General features: G+C 52.4%; 2 protein-coding genes across 2 annotated transcripts; both read left to right on the top strand.

Annotated features, from left to right (window-relative positions):
- Positions 1-5,543: 5,543 nt before the first annotated feature.
- Positions 5,544-14,273, top strand: NPPB (natriuretic peptide B). The gene is made up of 5 exons (XM_065901352.1): positions 5,544-5,704; positions 5,964-6,220; positions 6,797-6,866; positions 8,921-8,990; positions 14,128-14,273. Exons 1-5 carry the CDS (start codon positions 5,579-5,581, stop codon positions 14,271-14,273), a joined length of 669 nt encoding a protein of 222 aa, XP_065757424.1. The 5' UTR covers positions 5,544-5,578.
- Positions 14,274-14,979: 706 nt separating this feature from the next.
- On the top strand, positions 14,980-16,560 carry NPPA (natriuretic peptide A). The gene is made up of 3 exons (XM_065880031.1): positions 14,980-15,309; positions 15,408-15,734; positions 16,260-16,560. The coding sequence occupies exons 1-3, from the start codon at positions 15,190-15,192 to the stop codon at positions 16,269-16,271; spliced, it is 459 nt and encodes a 152-aa protein (XP_065736103.1). The 5' UTR covers positions 14,980-15,189; the 3' UTR covers positions 16,272-16,560.
- Positions 16,561-21,490: the final 4,930 nt, after the last annotated feature.

Below are 21,490 nucleotides of genomic sequence, written 5' to 3'. Positions count from 1 at the left end.
CTAAAATCTCACCCATCCCTCAGCCCCACCTCCGCAGGCTGGGTGCGGAGAATGAGGCCCCCGTGGGATGCGGCTTCCACAGAGCCGGAAGCTCAGTGACCAGACAGGACTCGCATCAGGGGTTGGGGTCGTGAGCCTGTGCTCTTTCCTCTGATACAGGGGGAGGGATGGGGTGGGGGGAGCCTGCGGAACGATGATGACCACGAGTAGGGGAGGTGCGTTGCAGCTGCCGCGGCCCCGTAATTAGCCGCTGGGGCTGGGGTTCGGCGCCACTGGGCACGACCCTCTTGACCCTCTGAGCCAAGGGCCGCGCTGTCCCCTCCCCAGGGGGCCGCGAGGTGGTCAAACGTGGGATGTCAGCGCCTTTGAGGGCGAGCTGCGGGGGAACCTCGCAGTGAAGGCAGGCACCGGGTACCCAAGGGCCGCGAGGTGGAACGGGGTGCGGGCGCTAATGAAATTTGGGGAATGCCCCGCTCACTCTGATTCCCACCTCCAGTACCTGCGGACAGAAGAACCCCGTGCAAGGGAGAAGCGCGCAAGCCCCACCCTCCACTCCCCGTCTAGTGCTGCCAGGCTGAGCACGTAAAACTATAGGACGCCCAGTTAAACCTGAATTTCAGACAACTAGGGACTAACCTTTTAGTGTATGTAAGCCCCAGTCTACTGGGCTGAGCTGTGCCAGCAGGGATCCGCTTGTGGGAGAGTCCCAGAGTTGGCACCTGGCCTCAGGTGGATACTCATTAATGCTCTCTCTCCCGGCCAGTCTAGATAGGAGACGTTTAATTAGGGAGTCCCAGGCGTGGGGACAGACTCTCCCAGCTGGGGACAGGGCACAAGCCTGTCCATGGTCAGCTCCTCCCTCTGAGGTCAGCTGCTTTCCCCCAGTCAGCCAGGGTGGGCCATGGAGCATCCCTCCAGGGGCTCCCCGACATGGCTGTTCCCCCTGGAGCCCAAACTAGCCCTTTATTTGGTGACCCTGAGCCACTCAAACCAGACAGGCTGAGTGAAGCCAATGTCCCCATCCCCGCCCTTTGAGGTTAAGAGCGGCATCTCTGGAGGACACTGAATGCAGACCCTGTGTCTCTACTGGATTAGCAGGGTCAGAGAGCAATCTCACACCCATTTCCAGGCTCCTGGCTCTGAGCTGAGGTAGTCCTTTTTCTCTTCTCCTGCAGGAAGGAGGCGAGATTCCTGGATCAGGAGGACCTTGGGAGGGAACCGCCTCAGGAGGCAGAGGGACCACTTTCCCATGGTGTCTCTGGCTCAGCATCATAGGCTGCACAAATGTCTGCTGGTGGGGAGAGGTCAACATACGTGTCCTTAGCCCTGCTTCTTAAGGAGCCCTCTTCAGCCTGCTGAAGGGGGAGGTCTGTCTGCCCATTTAGACTGTAAGCAACTTGAAGCCAGGCTTTGGACCTTCTAATTCCTCCATCTATCCCCACTGTGCCAGGACAGAGCTCCCGTAGGATGTGTATTCTGAGGTGTACCTCTCATCCTTCCTCCTGCATCTCTCCCACCACCTGATCCAGCTCTGACTTTCTAGCCTTTTGGAAAGTTATTGAACATGTTTTCTGTTTTCTGTCTGACTGTGGGGATAAACTCACATGACAAGAGGAGAGATTTACATTAGACGGCGCTCAGCACTTTTGTCTGCAAAGGCTCTAGACCTTGGACTGTTACCAAGGGCTGAGATACTTTGTTCTCAAGATACATTTCTAAAAGAAAGGCATGCCGTTTCTTTTGGGGACTGTGTTGGTTAGGAATCTTTGAGACAGAAGTGACAGAAATCTAACTTAAATTGGTCTAGGCAAAAAAGGGAGGAATATTTATAAGTTCACATAACCAAAGAGGCCAAAGTAGACTGACTTCAAGCATTGCTGAGTCCGGGGGCCCCAATGATGTCACTAGGATGTCAGCTATGGGGACAAATAATGAGTACAATACTTTTTAGAGGTGGTGGGAGGGATAAGGTGACCCTTTCAGAATTCTTTTTTCCTTATGAGGTTGTAGCAATGCGAAGGAGAGAGGAAAGAAAAGAAAGAGAGAGAGAGAGAGAGAGAGAGACTATTACCCTGCAACACATAAGCAACCCCTCCACTCTAGTCAGATGCTTTGAATATTGCTGGCGGGGCTGCACACGAGATGGGAAGAGTTAATAGCTCTTCTGTTTCAGGCTGCCAAACTCAGACCTTCCTCTGTTAAGCGTCAGTCTAGAGATTCACTTCAAGAGCAGAGAAGATCTACACACTCAGACTGGTTTCTAAAGAACCCCGAGCACACACACACCACACACACACACACACACACACACACACACACACGCCTATCATAAGGATCTGATGTCCCTCTGCAGGGTGGTTTCTGGCTTTTGGAGAAAGTCTAAGGGTCACAGAAGACGGAGGTATTACTGGGCGCTGGGAGCTGGCAAGCAGACCTAACCATGAACTAGGGGCAGTTGACTATAAGAACACTTTTGTGGCTGGGAGAATTCCTTGTCTAATTTCTTCTTTCTACACAGGGGAAACAGAGTGCCAGGGCAGAGAAAGGACTTGCATAAAGCCACTCAGTGAGACAGCGGTGGGCAGAGGTTCGCCACCAGCTGACTCCTGGGGCAGTGCTCCTTGCTCCCTCTTTACCCTTTTCCTAGATGCCCAGTGCTCTTATGCTGCCCCATAGCTGCCCAGGGCTGGGCTAGAGATGGGGTGAGAAGGGGAGCTGCAGAGAAGTATCTCAGTACAATTGCAGCTGGGCCATGCTACCTGACAGGCCCAATTGCCCCAAACATTTCCTTCCCTGCATCTCTCTTCTGCCAAGAGCCTAGGTGCTATAGACTGAATGTCTATGTCCTCCACAAAATTCACATGTTGAAACCTAACCCCCAGTGTAATGGTGGACCCCTCATGAATAGGATTAGTGCCCTTATAAATGAGACCCCAGGGAGCTCTCTCACCCCTTCTACCATGTGAGGTTACAGTGAAAAGAAAGCTTATGAACGAGGAAGGGGGCTCTCACCAGACACTGAATCTGCCAGCACCCTAGTCTTACATTTCCCAGTTTCCAGAACTAAAAGAAATAAATTTGTGTTGTTTCATCCAACCAATCTATGCTAGTTATTCTATTACAGCAACCTGAATGGACTAAGACACTGGGGGTGGTAGTTGAGCAGTTAACCAGTCCCCCAGCTCTGCCCAGAACACTCCTCATCTTCCCTCTCATGGCTGATTCATTCTTATCCCTTAAAGCATTAGCCCAGAACCACCTTCTCCAGGAAGCTCTCTCCTCAACTGAGTGTCCGTGCCATGTTCCCAGAGCACCCAGGTCTCCGTGCTGGATCAGTCGCCACGTCACCCTAGGGACCTGTGACTGTGTCTGTTTCTCTCCCTACACCGTATGCTCCTCAAAGGTGGGATTTGTCTTGTCCACTCTGCTTCGCCACCGCCCAGCAGAAAGCTTAGTTTTACCTGCACAGTCCCATTTCATCTTCACAGCAACCCTATGAAGTGGACATGAAAAACCATGAGAGATGAAGGAACTTGCCTGAGTAGCAAAAGACTGAGGTGGGATTGAATCCAGGCAATCTGATCCCAGGGACTGGACTCCAGACCACTGCAAACCCAGACCTTCAATGAAGACTTGCTGAGCGAAGTAAGGGTCTTCCTTCTTCCTTTGTAGCCAGCACGGCCAGCACGGCCAGCACCCCCTACCTAGGGTCTGATGCTGGAGAGAACCAACACTGCCGCCACAGCCACCTTTACGGGGGAGGGTCACTAAGTGCCAAGCGCTGTGCTCAGGGTTTTACATATGTTGTAGTAGTTTCCTATTTGCTGCTGAAGCAAATTACCCCGAACCGAGGGGCTTCAAATAACACAAATTTATTTTCTTACGGTTCTGGAGATCTAAAGTCTAATATGTATTTCATTGGGTTAAAATCAAGGTGCTGGGGCTTCCCTGATGGCGCAGTGGTTGAGAGTCCGCCTGCCGATGCAGGGGACGCGGGTTCGTGCCCCAGTCTGGGAAGATCCCACATGCCGCGGAGCGGCTGGGCCCGTGAGCCATGGCCGCTGAGCCTGCGCGTCCGGAACCTGTGCTCCGCAACGGGAGAGGCCACGACAGTGAGACGCCCGCGTACCGCAAAAAAAAAAAAAAAGTTAAAAATCAATTTAGGTGTAAAAAAGAAAAGAAAGCAGATTAATTTCTCTGAGCTCAGTTTTCTTATCTGAAAAGTGAAGAACTGCAGTCACAATTTTCTCACTCAATACCTGGAAGACGCTATTTTTCAGGCCAGGTTTGCTTAGAGGTCTCAGCTTCTGCTCTTTGCTGCCCCTTTCTCCACTTCCGTCATGACACATTTCCTTTCCTAAACCATGCTGCCCCCTCATCCTGCTGCTTCTCAGCACAAGTTATCTGGTAGGGGTGGTGACATCAGTCATGCACACTTTAGGGGGGATTTAATCTGCTGTGTCTCTTCCCAGGGCCATTTTTCTACGGAGCCCCTTTTGTAATCGCAGACAGGAGGCGCGGACCATCTGCGAATGGGAATGAGATCATGGCCGACCAGGTGAAGGAGGCCTTGTGGAAGGCACTCCTTCACACCCTTAGTGTCCCACCAAATAGATAACCGTCTTCCAGTCATCCTTGCTTTTTCCGTTATGTTGGCTTGGTGGGAGAGAGGAGGTGTTGGCACCTGCGGGAGCTGTGATAGAAGCATTCCTGAATGACTTCATCTCTGGGCCTTGCCTCTCAAAATTCCTGTCAAATCAGCTCTACACTTTAAGGGATGGAAGAAGGGTCAGCATTCCAGAAGTTCCTTGTCATACCCAGACTTTTAATCAGGTGACACTGGAGAATTAGCACCCTAGTGCAGGAGGTTGTGAGAGGGCGGAGAGGGGTCTCAGACGTCTCTTGCCCCTGCCCCACGCTTGTCTTTCTGGCAAGACCCACGTTGAGGAGAGCGAGTCCTCTTGCGTTGTTGGCTCAGAGATATCAGGACCACGGACAGCGGTCAGAGCGCCCGGAAGACCCGCCGCCGAGCAAGGTGCGGAGAGTTACAGGCGGGGAGGGAAGACGCGCTGCGGCACGGGGGTGGCGGCTGGGCCTGTGGTTTCTCTGAGTCACCCCGTGCGCCCGGCAGTTGCGTCGGGCCTCTGATCGCTGGGGTTCCCTCTGCCCTCTCCAGGAATGCGGGGGGGAGGAAAGAGAAAAGAGCCACTCTAAGGCCCCGGGGTTTTTGCAGGAAAGGGGGAAGCGAGAGACAAAGGACCTATAGCGGTGCCTACCCAACCCCGCCAACTCGCCCCCGCCGCGCGCTCCCGTTGTCGGCCAGGCCCATTTCTATACAAGGCCTGCTCTCCCCGGCCTCCACCCCTCCGCGCGGAGAGGTGCATTCCCCCGCCCTGAGCTCAGCGGGCCGGGCCGGAACGCGCCGATAAATCAGAGATAACCCAGAGGGGCAGGGCCGGCCCGGCTCTCAGGACGGGGGATAAAAGGCCGCCGTTGCCCGAGGACCCAGCGGGTGAGACGTGAACCGGGACCCAGCGCAGCGGCAGCGGCGGCAACCTCTCTCCGCCCCTCCAACGACATGGACCCCCAGACGACGCTGCCCCGGGCGCTCATGCTCCTTCTGTTTTTGCACCTGTCGCTGCCACGCTGTCGTTCCTACCCGCTAGGTGGCCCCGGCCCAGCCTCGGAACTGCGCGGGATACAGGTGAGCGCTGCCGAACTGCGTAAACCCGGCTCGCCGGGAGGGCACCGACAGCAGCAATTAACGGGTCCCCACCTACCGCCACCCACAGTCCCAAGAGATCCCCACCCTCCCCTGGGAATTAGTGATAAGAGAGTGAGAAAGCGGCGAGGCTGGGGGCGGGGACCCCCGTCCCCAAGGCGGTCGGTTTGCCTTGGCGCCATCGAGAGCGGCTGGGCCCAGGTGCGGGTTCCTAAGGCTCCGCCTCCCCCACCCATCGCAGGAACTGCTGGGCCGTCTACGAGGCAGGGTGTTGGAGCTGCAGGCCGAGAAGATGGACCTGGACCCCCTTCAGCAGGGCCACATCCTCGCAGAAGCCTGGGAGACCCGGGCGGCCGCCCCCGCGGGGCTCCTCGGGCCCGGCAACAGCGTCCTCCAGGCCCTGTGGGGAATACGCAGCCCCAGGATGAAGCGCGACTCCGGCTGCTTTGGGCGGAGGCTGGACCGGATCGGCTCCCTCAGCGGCCTTGGGCTGCAACGGTGAGCACCCACCCCCCATTCCCACCGCGTGCCGCCTTTCTGGGTTTGAAGTCTCGGGACCAAACTTTGAGCAAAGGACACCTGGATATCACTCTTTCTTGCCGTCAGTCCTCAGGGTCAAGGAGCGCCTTTCTGGAAACATTAAATTTTGACAACATTCATTACCATGCCCGTGAGCTCCCACCCACCTTCTAACCCCCCCTCCTGCCTCTCTTACCAAAAGGGGCAGAATCACCTTAGGATGTAACTCGGTCATCCCATGAATTACATCCGTGTAATTCGGTCAATTGCCTTGGCAGCCCCTTCTTGGCGCAGAAAGAGTATTAAACATTTTCCTCCTGGTTTCCCCTGAACTGTCTAGAGCTGCAAGGGCAGAGGGCAGGATCACCAGGGGGACGGCAATCCCCAGTTTACAACGAGGAAAGCATGGTCCAGGGAGGTAGATTATTCCAAAGCCTCAGACACCCAGATGGACTGAAGAGGGGGGAGGCACAGGTGGCACCTGGTGAGGGGAAGCTCAGGTCCTGCCTGCCTCCCACCCAAATGTAATCCTCACTCTCTCTCTTCCCCCCACAGTGCTGAGGAGGTATTAAGAGAAGGTCCTGGCTGCATCTGGTTCTCCCTCAACCCCCTGCTCCCCTTTGAAGCAACTCCTATTTATTTTTACTTATTTATTTATTTGTTTGTTTTATATGACATGGTTCTTATCTTTGAGCACAAATTTTCCATGATGAAATAAAGTCAATATTATAGCTCTTTTCTTTTGAAATTGATTTGTCTCAGTGTTCTAAAAAGTAATCCGTCATTGAAGAACAGTCAAACCCTGTGTTTTCTTGAAGATCCCAAAGATGTCTTAATGGTGGGGCGGGGGACCCGGCTTCAGGGGCTGGTCAAACAGTTGGGGGGGTGGGGTGGGGGGGTGGCTGCTTTGCTTTAAGGGCTTTTCATGCTCTGAAAGGTCTCTAAGTATCTCAAGCACTTGAGACGCTTCCCAGAAACTACTTTTCCGAGGCCGGCAGTTTCTCCCTGGGAGCTGAATGGGCCCTGATGTATTCCTGTGACATGAGGTGTGTGTCAAGGTATCTGCCCCTTGACAGTAGCCTTCCTTTGCCTGGAATTCTGCCATTAGAGGCCCTCTCCCTGTATTTGTCGTTTCCAGAAGCTCTCAGAGATTGGGGGCGCTTTGTGTGTGTGTGTGTGTGTGTGTGTGTGTGTGTGTGTGTGTGTGTGTGAGAGAGAGAGAGAGAGAGAGAGAGAAAGAGATATGCCAGCTTATTTGCATTCCTGATAGGGGTGAGCCTTCCATCTGCCCCAAACCTCAGGTTCAAGTCTTCAATTCCTGATGTCATCCTGGAAAGGAGGTTTCTAAACCCTGAGTTTAATAGCATTTTCATTTCCTGAGCCCATAAGTTTAGAAGTGCCTGAAAGAGGCCCAGCATTTCAGGGTGCCTTCCTTCGGGGCCCCACGTCTTCACTTCCTCTCTGCCTTAGAGAGAGAAGACCGTTATTCCAAGACAGAAAAGGAGACAAGCACTGGAATCCTGCTGTGTTGCCTTAATCAGCAGGGAGTCCTGGTAGAGGTCACTGCCCTCTCCTCCCAGGGTCCTCCTTCCCCTGCATCTTGGGTTCCAGGCACCCCAGGTCATGCTGCGAGCTCTCTCCTGCTTTCAGGCTCCCAGGCTTCAGCTCATGCAGTTTCCTCTGCCTAGAATGCCTTTTACGATCCCAGCTCTGCAGGAGGACAGGACTATTATTATCCCCTCTTTATGGATGAGAAAACTGAGACCCAGAAAAGGGAAGCATCTTACCTGAAAGCATTCAGCTGCTAAGTGCCAACACTGAGGTTTGAGCAGAGATCCACGTGACTCTCTTATGGCTTTTCTGCTGTTCTCATCTGATGTTTCTCTGAGTGAGAGGGAAAGAGAAGTGGTGGGTCTTCGTGTTATTTCTCATTTTAACCCAGTGTGCATTAGACATATCTAATGAGATTCAGATTTTGAAGGTAAGGTTTTAGGACCAACTTATTTTCCAATAAAACTGTGAGCCATCTTTGCCTAATGTTTTTTTTGTTTTGTTTTGTTTTGTTTTGTTTTGTTTTTGTTTTTTTTGCACTACGCGGGCCTGTCACTGCTGTGGGCTCTCCCGCTGTGGAGCACAGGCTCCGGACGCGCAGGCTCAGCGGCCATGGCTCACGGGCCCAGCCGCTCCGCGGCACGTGGGATCTTCCCGGATCGGGGCACGAACCCGTGTCCCCTGCATCGGCAGGCGGACTCTCAACCACTGCGCCACCAGGGAAGCCCTGCCTAATGTTTTTGACCCAGGACGGTAATGAGTAATTAGCACAGTTAACATTTATAAAGGCCTCACTATGTACCAGGCCCAGTTCCATGAACTCATATTAGTCCTTGCAACAACTATGCAGGAAGAACTCTTATTATCCTTCATTTTACAGATGGGGAAATCGAGGCACAGAGAGGTAATGTGACTTTCTCAGGGTCCCGCAGTTAGTAAGTGGCAGAGCCAGGATTCAAGCCCATGCATACTGGTCCAGCAGCCAGGCTCCTAACCACTGCACAACCCAACCTTTCCCAAGCCAGTGAATTAGGCTTGCTGGTGGGTTGGAAGGTCCCCATCTTAATGGCATCACTCAGTTCCCCATTTGGGGCTGCTGCGTATTGGCAACTTTCTCCCCCTGCTCAGGTGATGAAGACAGACCTCCTCCCCGAATGCCCACTCTACAAACCCAGCCAGCACTTCAGAATTCTTCCAGGTAAGTCCAGCTCTTCCATAAGTAGGGCTCAGGCAGTGGAGTCTGTATGTATGATACAGATATATCCTGTTACTTGAACCTTTTCCCCAAGCAAAAGTCCAGGAGAGAGGACCCCAAAACAAACTGTGAAGGAAGCAAATATGTCTTCTGGAGGATGGGGAGTGGGTGGCCTGACGTACCCAATGAAGTGACATCTCATTGAGCTCCCCCTGTGTTTGGTGTTTGCGGGCAGTGCTGTGGCACGTGCGTCATCTATGGGTGCCCTTTAGAACCAGTCCCCCCTCACCTGTGACCCTGGCCCCTTCAAACACATCCCCATGTAACTATAGCCATGGCCTTAACCTCCCTGACTTTCCTATTATCAACCTCGTCCTCCAAAGAAGCTGCCAGATTATGTATCTCCATGGATGCTTGTCACTGGAATCTACCCAGAAAGACATGTTGGTGGACACAGGCCCAAGGATGCCTAACCCACGGCTTCACAGCTGGAAGGAGCTTCAGTAGAGGGTAGACTGGCTTTGCTGGGTCTCCAGTTTTGAGGTTACTGAAGTCAGGACAGTGTTGGGCCTGAATGCTACATCTCATGTCACTGATGCTGCGTTCCCCTCTCCATCCCTCTCGTGGCAGCTTTGACTTTTTTTTTTTTTTTTTTGCCACACCGCGCGCCTTGTGGGACCTGGGACCTTAGTTCCCCAACCAAAATCGAACCCAGGCCCTCGGCAGTGAGAGCACGGAGTCCTAACCCCTGGACTGCCAAGGGATTCCCAGCTTTGACCCTTCTGAGAATGATTTGTGGCAAGAAAGAAAAGTGCATTCTTTCCTCATGCAGAAGCAGGTGTAAACAAAGTCATGAACTTGGCCATTTGTCTTTGTTCGTGTTGCAGTCCTCAACCTTCTATCCCTGTCTCTGTAGGATTTTTCATGCAATCAGTGCTTTTCTACTAAATGGCCCGTTTCTCCCGTGGGGTCAGGAGCCAGGCTCCATACAGCTGCCTGGGCATCCTGGAACATTTCAGCCATGGGACCTTGGCTCCCACCCTTGTGCCCCCAGTGTCTTGTCTCTGGCACTGCCAAGTATAGCCCCTGCCCTTGCTGCTTCAGTGCACACCAGCCCTAATTTCATCCAGCAGCACTGCACTTTCCTGCCCGAGGACTTTCTCTGGCAGCCAGAGTCCACTTCCTGCGGGCAGGCAGGAAGTGCTGGGGAATTGACACGGACCAGGAACAACCCTCAGCCAACACCTAGGAGAGCCCTCTGTTCACAGGTGGTGTGTATCTTTCACTGGTTACTGGATTTCTCTGCGGCGGGGTTGGGATTAAGCTGCAACTGCCCACAGTGATCCATGCAGCTAAACTCCTCTCCCTGGTCACTTCCCCACTCTCCTGCCAGTATTTCCTGGGATTATCTCCAAAATAAACTACTTTGCTTGAATACTTGTCTCAGATTCAGGAGAACCCAAACTATGACACTCCCGAATGAGTAAACCGTCTCCCAGGGCTCCACCCTCGATGACTTCAGCCCTTGGAATCTTCCTTGACTCCATTCTTTGGCTGGACCACCCAGGCAGGTACCACGTCCACTCCTCCTTCCTTCCCTCACCACTCATATTGGCACACCAGCTTCCTAACTGGCCTCCCTGCCCTGGACTCCTCGACCTGGTTCTTCCTGCATCGGGGGAGAGAGCAGAACCTTCATGCCTTAGCCAGCGGGTGAGGCATGAAGGTTCTGTGAGGCCCCTAGGGAGGGCAAGGTGCAGGGGTGGACCCTCATGTATGTCCTTGGGTGGTATGCTGGAGGGGGTGTTTGTGAATCACGGTCATTGTGGATGTAATTAGTTGAGATGAGGTCATACTTGAGTAGGGTGGGCTCCTATTCCAATATGATTAGTGTCTTTATAAGAAGAAAAGAGAGAAACACAGAGAGGGAAGACGGTCATATGATGACAGAGACAGAGACTAGAGGGATGCATCTACAAGCCAAGGAATGCCAAAGATTGCCGGCAGCTACCAGAAGCTGCAAGAGACGAGGAAGGATCCTTCCTTACAGGTTGTGGAGGGAGCCTGGCCCTGCTGACACCTTGATTTCAGACTCTAGCTTTCAGAACTGTGAGACAATACACTTCTGTTGTTTTAAGATACCCAGTTTATGGTACTTTGTTACAGCAGCCCTAGGGATCTAATGCAGTGCCCTCTCCCTTTTCTCTCCTCATAGACTGTTCGAAGGTGCTGGGTTCCACAAAGCTCTCTGGAGACGTGCAGCATGACCAACAGCCGACCGACCAACCACTAAGCTGTTCTCGCAAAGCTGTGGCCAGCTTGGTAACATATCACTTTATATTTGCTCTTTCTCTTTCCTTACCTGTGGTGGGCAGCCTCTGAGATGGCCCCCATTGATGCTCATCTCCTGGTATTCATCCCTTGGTAATCCCCTCCCTCTGAGTATGGGCTGGACCTTATGGCTCACTTCTAATGAACACAGTACAACAGAAATGATGGGGTACCACATCTAAGATTAGGTTACAAAGAGATGATGGCTTACATGATGTTTCCCTCTCTACCTAAAGGAAGTCAGCGGCATCTCTGTGGAGAAGCCCACGCAGTAAGGAACTGACATCTCCAGCCAACAGTCAGCGTGGACCCGAAGACCTGCCGACAGACACACGAGTGAGCTTGAAAGCAGATCCCCAGCCAAGTCTTGAGATGACCGCAGCCCCGGCCAACATCTTAATTGTAGCCTGTGTGAGCTCTGAACAAGGGGCCCCCAGCTAAAGCAGAACCAGATTCCTGGTCCACAGGAGCTATTAGATAATAGATGTATAGTTGCTAAGGTTTGGGGTAATTTGTCACGCAGCAGTTGTTGACTAATACACTATCTCACTTCCCTTTGCTCCTCACTCTTACTTCCCGTGAACTTCCCGTGAACATAAAGCTTTAGCAAATCACCTTGTCTTGGGCCTTTTTTCCTGGGGAAGCTGCCCCCAAATTCCAGTCTCAGTGACCTCCATGTTGCACCAGAGAAACAGAACATAGTTTTCAAAGTCCAAAGCAATCATTCCTAAATACGCACCAATGTCCTACCAATTTCTCCCAACTGGGGCTTCTGCTTTAGGCTATTTAGGTCTAACAGACTTGTCCCATGAATGTGCTGGGGTTTTCACACCAGTTCTGCCCACATGTGACATTGCTGGGCCCTCATGGCTCCCCGAGGCAGCCCACAGCATCCCCACGGAGAGTCATGAAACCAAACTAGACACTGGAGTTAGCCCATTCTGGATCCTCCCACGCATCTGCAACCTTTGTTCCATCATAGGACTAAGACGACTTCTTTCCAGTGATAAGGAAATAAAGCCTTTTCATTTTTCAGCGAGTGGGAGAGGTGGAGGTGGAGGGTGGGCCTGGTCTTCTGTACCTTTTGCTTTCCTTCTCTCTCACTCCCACAGGCTGGCTTCTAAACATCCCATTAAATATTAACTCCTCCACACATACCCCCGAAGTGGAACAGGGGCACGAAAATGAAGAGAAACTCTACATCAAGGCATTTTCCATTTCAAGGACAAGTCAAAGGCTTTAAGAGGGTTGGGCGGTAAGTGTATTTGGGGATTATCTCTTTGCCCTGGGCCCTGTTAGTGCAGGGGGTGGTGCTGGTCCTATACAAAGTCAGGGCAATAAACCTAAGTATTCTTTTTTTTGCCACCCACCTTCCACAAAAACCCCAAAACAATAGAAGAAACTCAACAAATGACACTCGTGCCCCACTCCAGTTTCACTCTAGAAGACGAAACGTAACTTTAACAAAAGGAGCTGGGAAAATTCTGAAATTCTCCTTCTGGAACCTTGGACGGGATTTCCGCTTTTCCTTGGGCCGCCAACAGACTTCAGAAGTGGCTCAGGACGCAGGAACCGCATCAGCCCCCAGAGGCCAAGCCGTGGCAGAGGCCACCTGCCAAGATGCCCTTCCGGAAGTCTTGCCTGCACCAAAGGTCTGTCTCAAAGGGTATCTCCAGGAGACAGGCTGTGTGACGCACGCAGCACGGAGCATCAGTTCTCCCAGGGTGGCTGCTCACTGAATCCTCTTTGCTAATAATAACACTGCCACCCCAGCTATTAAACTGTGAGCACATTCCAGAGACTCTTCAGGATACAGCGGTTCTTTGTCCCCAGCGCTCCTACTCAGAATTGCGCTCATTTCGGATTTCAAGTTGAGTTTGGCCGACCCAAATCTTTTCTCCTTTAGAATAACCACCGCCCCCCGCAACACCTCTCATGACCCCTGGCCACGTAGTGCCCGGATTTCCTGCCCTTTCACTGCGTAACAGCCTCTCTTTCTGATAAGCCAAGGAGTGAGCACAGTTGGGGGAGGGTCCGGCCAGGACAGAGCTGTCATTCCAACCACATTTCCTGAGCTTCTACGGGGTAGATTGAAACACGTTAGGTGTGTAAATAGGTCATGGGGCTTGGATGTGGTGCTTTCCTGAGATAGTCCGCAGACTTGCCAAGCACGCAAAGCTACAGTCCCAGGGCAGGGGGAAGGCGAGGAGGTGCTCAGAGGCAACCTGAGAGTCTGGGATTAGGGTGGTGTTTAATCAGGAACTGAGACTAAAGGGCTTGTTAAGAAACCTTCGTGCAAAGAAGCAGCGGGATCTGGGAAGTGGGTGGAAAGTACAGGCGTTGGCGTCAGACCTGGGGTCCGAGTCCTGGGTCTGCCGAGTGACATTGGGCAAGTGACAGATGCTCTCAGTCTCAGTTCTGTTCCTCTATGAACGGGGACAATACTACCCACCTTCTGGGGCTGGTGATGAAAAGGAAAGAATCCGTATAAACTCTCAGCGCGGTGCCCGGCACATTCCAACCACCCAGTAAGGACAACCATTGTGAGCATCGTGCAATTATATAGCAATACGTTCACATATTAATAGCTCTTATGAGCCTCACAGATGAGGAGAATAAGGCCCCAAAGATGTGTGCAGTTTGGCTTGTTTGGGGCTGCAATGCAGGGCTCTCATCCCTTCAAGTGTAGTATTTCCCCCGGATACGTTACATTGAAGAGTGTAGAGCGTTAAGTCCAGTGCTTGGTAAGTGGAGGCCACTCACTACATGTGGACAGGCTCCTGCCTGGTACTTCTCTTTTGGGGACCAGGAAAATGGCGGCTTCAGTGGCTCATCCCTTGCCTGGCCTTGGAGAAGGACATGGGAGGCATTAAGGGAAATTCCATGGGCCACAGCTGCATCCCACCTCGCTCCATCAGCCAACTTCGCCACGGGAGCTTTCCCGGCGAGGTGTGAGGCGTTACAAGCTTCAAACCCAGAGTCTGAGAAGCAGCGAGCTTCTATAAATGTAAATGCATGTATCCTTTTAGCGCCAATCTCCCCCAGCGCCTTGGGGGGAGCCGTGCGGTGAAGGGGGGGGAGGTTTGCAGAGGAATGATTGTGCTCCCAAAACTTTTCTTGTGTTTCTATTTGGGAGTGGAGTTCTTGGGACATTTGTCACATTTGGTTCTGACGTAGTATGTAAAAACTAACTCCCTTTTCACCTGACCACTGAGAGTGGCAGCCAGGTGTCAGGACAGCCCTGTGGAGGGAGAGGTCTGCCCTCGCCGCCGATGAGTCAGGTATGAGGCCAGCTCGAGCATTTGGACTAATTTGTCCTGAGCTGAGCTGCCGGCTGCCTGCCATTTCCTCCCCTCCCGCCCTTATTTGGAGTCCCTGACAGCTGAGCCGCAAACCAACGGGGGAGCTGGGCACCGGCCAACCGTCACCCTCTGCTTCCCCGCGTGGGTCCAGCTGCTGATGAGAAAGAAGCCTGAGGCATCGCTGTGAGATAACCAAGGACTCTTTTTTGCTCTTCTCACACCTTTGAAGTGGGAAGCTCTTGAGGCAAATCAACAAGAATGTGGCTCCTGCAGCTGGGGGTCCCGGCTCGTTGGAGCTGCTCAAGGCGGAGGGGCTGTGACGAGCTGGCTGGACTCTGATAACTTTAAAAGGGCATCTTCTGCTGGCTCCTCGCTCAGCTGCTTTATCGCTGCAAGTGACAGAATGGGGAGGGTTCCGTCCCTCTTGTGCTCTCAGAGAGCCAAGGGGCTATAAAAAGAGGAGGCGCAGGGCAGCTGGGAGACGGAGACGGAGGAAGGCCACGGGTGGGAAAGCAGAGAGGAGAGAGAAGAGGCAGCAAGTACCAGACCACCCCTTGACCGACGCCAGCATGGGCTCTGCCACCATCGCCGCGAGCTTCCTCCTCTTTCTGGCGTTTCAGCTCCCAGGGCAAACCGGAGCGAACCCCGTGTATGGCTCTGTGTCCAACGCAGACCTGATGGAATTCAAGGTAGGGCCAGGAAAGGGGCACGGTCTGGGATGAGGGGGCTTTGTGACGCTGCGCCAGGCAGTGAGACTTCTCCCTTTCCCTGTTTTCCTTTCGTAAAGAACTTGCTGGACCATTTGGAGGACAAGATGCCTTTAGAAGATGAGGCTGTGCCCCAACAAGTACTAAGCGATCAGAATGAAGAAGCTGGGGTCCCTCTCAGCCCCCTTTCTGAGGTGCCTCCCTGGACCGGGGAGGTCCACCCAGCCCAGAGAGATGGGGGTGCCCTTGGGCGGGGCCCCTGGGAACCCTCCGATAGATCTGCCCTCCTGAACAGCAAGCTGAGGGCGCTGCTCGCTGCCCCTCGGAGCCTGCGGAGGTCCAGCTGCTTCGGGGGCAGGATGGACAGGATTGGAGCCCAGAGTGGACTGGGCTGCAACAGCTTCCGGGTAAGAGGAACTGCGGATGGAAATGGGGTGGGCGGGAAGGAAATTGTGGTTTTGTTGAGGTTCAAACCTTGTGAAAGAATACCACCAGGGGACACCTTCAGCAGGAAAGGGAACAGCACAGAAGCTTACTCCCTTTGAAATTTCTGTCCCAACTGGGTAGGTGCCCCATGAGTCTCAGAACCATGATACCATCCTCAGCTACAGTCTGCTGAGAAAATGCTAAGAGGAAAAGAAGTTACTGCTAGGAGCACCGGGAACTTAATATGTTCACGGGGCCAAGTCACCTGCGCACTGCTGATTGGCAGTTCATGGCCCTCGAGGAACTGTCAGATCCCGAAGGATCGGAATTTACCAGGATGGGTTTTACTAGCTTCTAATGGGCAATTTGTTTACCAGTTCGTGGAACTCAGAGGGTCGTCAAGCTGGAAGGGGGGTGCTGGTGGGAAGGGAGCACGGTCCTATGAAGCTGACTTTTCCCAGTGGAGGCAGGTCACCAAGCCAAACATGTCTCTGCTCTCTTTGTAGTACCGAAGATAACGGCCAGGGAGGAAAAGGCTGGCCAGGCCCCGGGCAGACTTCAAGAGACCCTCACCCCCTGGGATCTCTCACTCAACTTTGTCCCATCTGGTTGCCATCAGGTTGAGTTGTGACGAGCGTCCTATTCAAGCATCAGCCTCCTGTCAACATTTCTCACATTTTATGCTAAATGTAGATAAAGTGGTTTAGTTGTGGCTTCTCCACTTCTCCCGCCCATGCGTTAAATTTTAATCACCTGTTACTGACATCGGTTTGAAAATGAATAAACTTCAGCACCACGGACAGAAGCTGGAGGCTTGGTGTGATTTCTTTCATTTCCTGGGGAAGGGAGTTCAGCCTGATAGTCCTTGTCATTTTACCTTTTGTCAAAGAGAATAATGCTCAGTTCTTTTCTTCCTCCTTTTTTAAAAAAATAACAAACTTATTTTGGGGAGCAGTTAGAGGTTCACAGCAAAATTGAACAGGAAGTAGAGATTTCCCACATATCCCTGTCCGCCCCACATGTACATCCTCCTCCATTATCAACATCCCTGCCAGAGTGGGACATTTGTTACCATGGACGAACCTGCAATGACACATCATGATCACTTAACGTCCATAGTTCACGTCGAGTTCACTCTTGGTAGTGTACATTCTATGGGTTTGGACAACTTCGGCTTCCTTTCATTTCTCCCTCCGTGAGCACGGTGTATGCGTGTGTGTGTGTGTGTGTGTGTGTGTGTGTGTGTGTGTGTGTGTGTGTGTGTGTAGGGGGTCGGGTCTCAAACCACAGCTTTCAACTTGCTCTCACTCATACTGCAGCCTCGCCATGGATCCTGAAAAAGCCCCTGGAGACCAAAAGGGCATTTATCTTTATATTCAGATTTGCTCACATTCAGGGCACTTATTTATTGAAAAGAAAACTTACAAACATCTGGGCTTTTCTTCTGGTTACATCGAACGTAGCTTGTACTCAATATGACACTTTTTGTACACTTAGTGCTTTTTCGTTACTGTTATTATTTTTTTTTAGAGGCACATATGTAAAATGAGGGCACTAACTCTTCTCTGACACCTTTTGAGAGGTAGTGCGCCAGCTGAGTGAATTGTACTTTTAATCTGAAGAAGAGTAGGCAGGATATTTGGGTTTAAAAGCTGAGCAAAGTGAAGAAAGAAAATGTTTGCTGTGCTGACAAACTTCAAGTTTCTGTGACTTTTGGGCACTAAATTTAAAAATTAGCCATTGGCTTTCCCCAATTCAGGTCCAACGTGTTTGGACTTGTAGGTTTTACTAAGGTGGGAGCCACTGGAGAAGTTTTTTTGTATCTGCTTCTGAAAAGGGTGCTGCCCAAAGCAGAAAGTACCAGGCCCTGAGTTCACCTGCAACATGAAGCAGTGCTCTGACCAATTTTCCCAGCCGTTACCCCCTGACAGCACACTCTCCGAATCAGATTCTACGACACTCCTCCGACAACCCTCCACCTTCGCTTCCCCACACCCTTATTCATGCTGCTCCTTCCACCTAGAATGCCCTCTATCCAGAGCCCTTGAGACCGTTTTGCTCATTTCTCAAGGCTCATTGAGAATGCCACTTCTTCCCTGAAGCCTTCCCTGACACCACATGCCCAGGACAAATCGAGCTCTTCACTGGCAGCGTTTTTATAACTATCGTATAGCTATTATCATAGACCACAATTTGTCTTGGTATGCAACTGAACTGCAAGCTCCTGGAGGGTCAATGCCCCTTCAGCAGCCCGGGCAGCACGTGGCACGTTGGGTGCTCTATAAATGTTGGTCAAATTCTCCTGGTCTGGTACAGAAATTGAGAAAAGAGGAAATAAATTAGCAACGTGCTCCTTGTAGAGGGAAGGGGAGGCCAGGAGTGAATTGATGGTTAGAGAGGGAGGTGGGGAAAGAACAGTAAGGTAACCACTTCTCATAGAGATGTTCCTTACGTGGACTCTGAACGCAGAGGGTGGAAAGCCAAGAACAGAGGACTAACAAGGACCAGGAGGGTGGAGAGCAAGGAAGAAGGGTCTGTCCAAAGCCGGCTCCTGAGGTCCGGCACTGGGGGAGTGGGAGCTGCTGAGAGGAGAGGAGTGGGGACCTGGGCTCACTGCCAAGGTGTCGCAGTGACACAGCGGGTGCTCGCCAATGGAATTCACTGAACGTGCCAAATACCCAAACGCACAAGAGACGCCCCTGAAACTCAGAGGACCCTCAGGGATGGGTGGATGGCGGGGGGGGGGGGGGGCGGGGGGGTAAATGGGCGGAAGGGGGGATGGGCGGAGGGACCTGAGCCGACTGAGACGGTTTGCCACTGTGGAGTGGCAACTCGAGGCAGAACTGGAGACCAAGAAAATCACGTTTCCGGCGAAACAAAATGTGAGCAAAGAGCCATGGCAGGTGGCAGGGACGGAAGCTGGCTGCAACGGCTAAACACCCTCACTCCCAGCACCAGGTCCATTTGTTCTGGTTGGACATCGGGGAGATCTGCCTGTGGGGCAGCCTCCTAAACGCAACACCAACGGGAACCGAATGGCTTCTCCACCGACTGCTGCGGGAAGGAACGGCTGGAAGGACAGGTGGCTTTATAGGAGGAAAGGACCTGTAAACTAGGCCCAACAGCATCGATGTGAAGGGGGAACAGGAGACGGGGAACACCGGTGGTTTTTGCTAAGATCCCCAGGACTAAACTGGTTCTTATACTAAGGTGGTAAGTGGCCCCCTGCGGATGAAGAGTCCTGCTGGGAGAGCTACAGAAAAAGACCTGAGACTATAAACCCCCTCCCCAGCTGTGCAATTTTTACATATTAGAAAGAGAGGGGGTGAAGTGAAAACCAAGTGTGTACCACTCTAAAGAACGTGCACGGCGGAGACAAGAGGAGGCTGGAGATGAAGACATTTTATTCTGACATGTTACAGTTAGTGAGAACTTCCAAGAGTTCAAATAATAAGAGTTTTACAAATTAAAAAAAATACAACTTATATACACAGTAGAACTAGCTAACATTACCATACAAACAAACAGTGCAAACAGAAAGGAAGCTGCTACTGTTGAAATGACCAAGGTCCACGAGCCGTGGGGCAACACTGCACATCAATACTGCAGGCCTGGGAGGGCACTGCTGGCCTTTCCGGAGGCTTTCTCGTCCCCCCAGGGCCGTGTTAGTGCGTGATTTTGCATCAGAAATGTCATATGGTCAGCTGGGTCAAGTATACGAGTGTCCATTCCTGTCCGGAACTGTTAGTTAAACAAGGTCACAAGCAAATCGTCCCCCAGAGCACAAAGGTCCCCCAGTCGGGTGGGGACTCTTGGGCCCCTCCCCCATCACCTCCGCCAGGGAAACAGAAAACCATCTCTAGCCAACCCCAGCCCCAGCCCCCGAGGGTTTCTGTTTATCCAGGTGCCAGGTTCACTGGGAGGTGATCAGGCTGGCAACAGGCAGGACGTTGAGATGCAGATTTCTAACAGAAATCAAAGGAGGGAGGCTTACAGTTATTTTGTTACAAGTGGAGCCCCGCTCGTCTCTGGGCTTGTCTGGAAAGGGCAAGATGCCAGGAGAGGACAGGAAATAACGTGCCTTCCCAGAGGGGCTGGGTTTGGGTCCTCCTTGGTGGCCGTCCAGTCCGTTCTGGGGGATGGAGGCGTTTGCTCTCTGCCGTCTATCCCTGGGCTACACTGAAGGGAACAAAATATCTGGTGACTTAAACACGACGACGTGATGTGCAGGAGGCATAAATCCCGACACCACTCACCCAGGGTGTCCAGGAGGCCAGCAGCCTGCGACCCCGCCCTCTGGAGGTGGGAGATCCTCAAGCAGGACCTCAGTGCTACCAATTTCAGGAGAGGAAAGGAGAGGGAGGAGGAAAGCAGGTTCCTGGTATGGGCGGTCATGCCACTCGCCTGACTTGGGCATCGGTTTGCTTCTCAATGAAAAATAATGTGGTCAAGTTCCGAATGCTGCCTTAAAATACTGGCAGCTGGTTGAACACAATCACATTTAGAAGGGCTTGCCCTTTTGGTCCTTGTGATTTCCCGAACTACTTACTGGGAGTTTCATCTGTGTTTCATAAGTCAAGTGCACTCAAGGAAGTTGAAAATTTTGTAGGTTCAAGTGATCTTGGTCAAAGAGATTAAGAAAATGGAGGAACGGAGGGGCCAGAGTCATTGGCAATGATGCTGACGCAGCCCCCCAGCGTAGGTGGTTGTTCCCTAGAGTGTGTGGAGCGCAAGACCTGAGCCAGCAAAGCCGGGCAGACACCCACTCCCCAGGCTTAAAGGCGGCAACAGAAGTCCGGAGGCTGAGGGGAGAGAACTGCGTTGCTGAGGCCTGGCACTGACGTCCTCAGGCAAATTCCATGATTAAAAAACAAACAAACAAACAAACAACGTAATGCAAATGAATGCCACATTGACCCTCAGAGCACACCTGCCACATGGTTGCACGATGGGCCTAAGATGTTGCTAAACGTGTAGAGAGAGCACAAGAGGAAAGTAAGCGCAAATGCCTTTGGGTGCCTGTTCAGAGAGGACCAACCAGCCCAAAGGGAAACTAAGTCACTGAAAGAGAGAGGGAGGCTTCCTCTGCTTGATGTTAAAACCCCGGGGTACGTGCTGGCAGGAGCCGCCTCCCTCTCCCCGGCTGTTAACCCCTCCTGAAGTTTCCACTACTGAGCCGCTCGGTAGGCTGGGGATGGCCAGCAGGAGGCCAGTGAGAGGTGCTCGCTAAGGGCAGACACCCTCTTCCTCGAGTAAACACCTGCTGTACTGTCACACTCGCTTTTTAAGCCACATCGTATACCTGTGAGTGGACCGGCTCAGGATTCACTCCTTTCCATCTTCTGAACAACTGCACCATTGCCCAGAGTCAAGCAAAGCAGTTTTATCTAGGGGTGCCCTGCTTTTAGGGGTGATGCCAAGATCCTCTGGGCTGGGGTTGCTTCACCAGGAAGATGCAGGTAAAACTTAAGGAAGTTTAGTAATTCCATGGAGAAGAAAAGGACCAGGGTAAAAACGTGGCACTCGGAGACCACGGGTAATTTGGAAAATGGAGAGGAAGCCGAAATGCTCAAACCTAGGGCAGATCAGGAACTATTAGCGGGATTTGAATGCTTTGTGCTTCTAGGGCTCTAGATTCACAGCACAGCAGCGAGACCAGAGCACCAGCTCACACGCAGTAGCAGAACCTCCCTCAAAATGAACTGCTGAAGATGTCAACTTAAGAGTCCCAGTGAAG

Source organism: Phocoena phocoena, chromosome 1, assembly GCF_963924675.1.
Source record: "Phocoena phocoena chromosome 1, mPhoPho1.1, whole genome shotgun sequence".
Classification (NCBI taxonomy): domain Eukaryota; kingdom Metazoa; phylum Chordata; class Mammalia; order Artiodactyla; family Phocoenidae; genus Phocoena; species Phocoena phocoena.
This window is presented reverse-complemented; position numbering and strand designations above follow the sequence as displayed.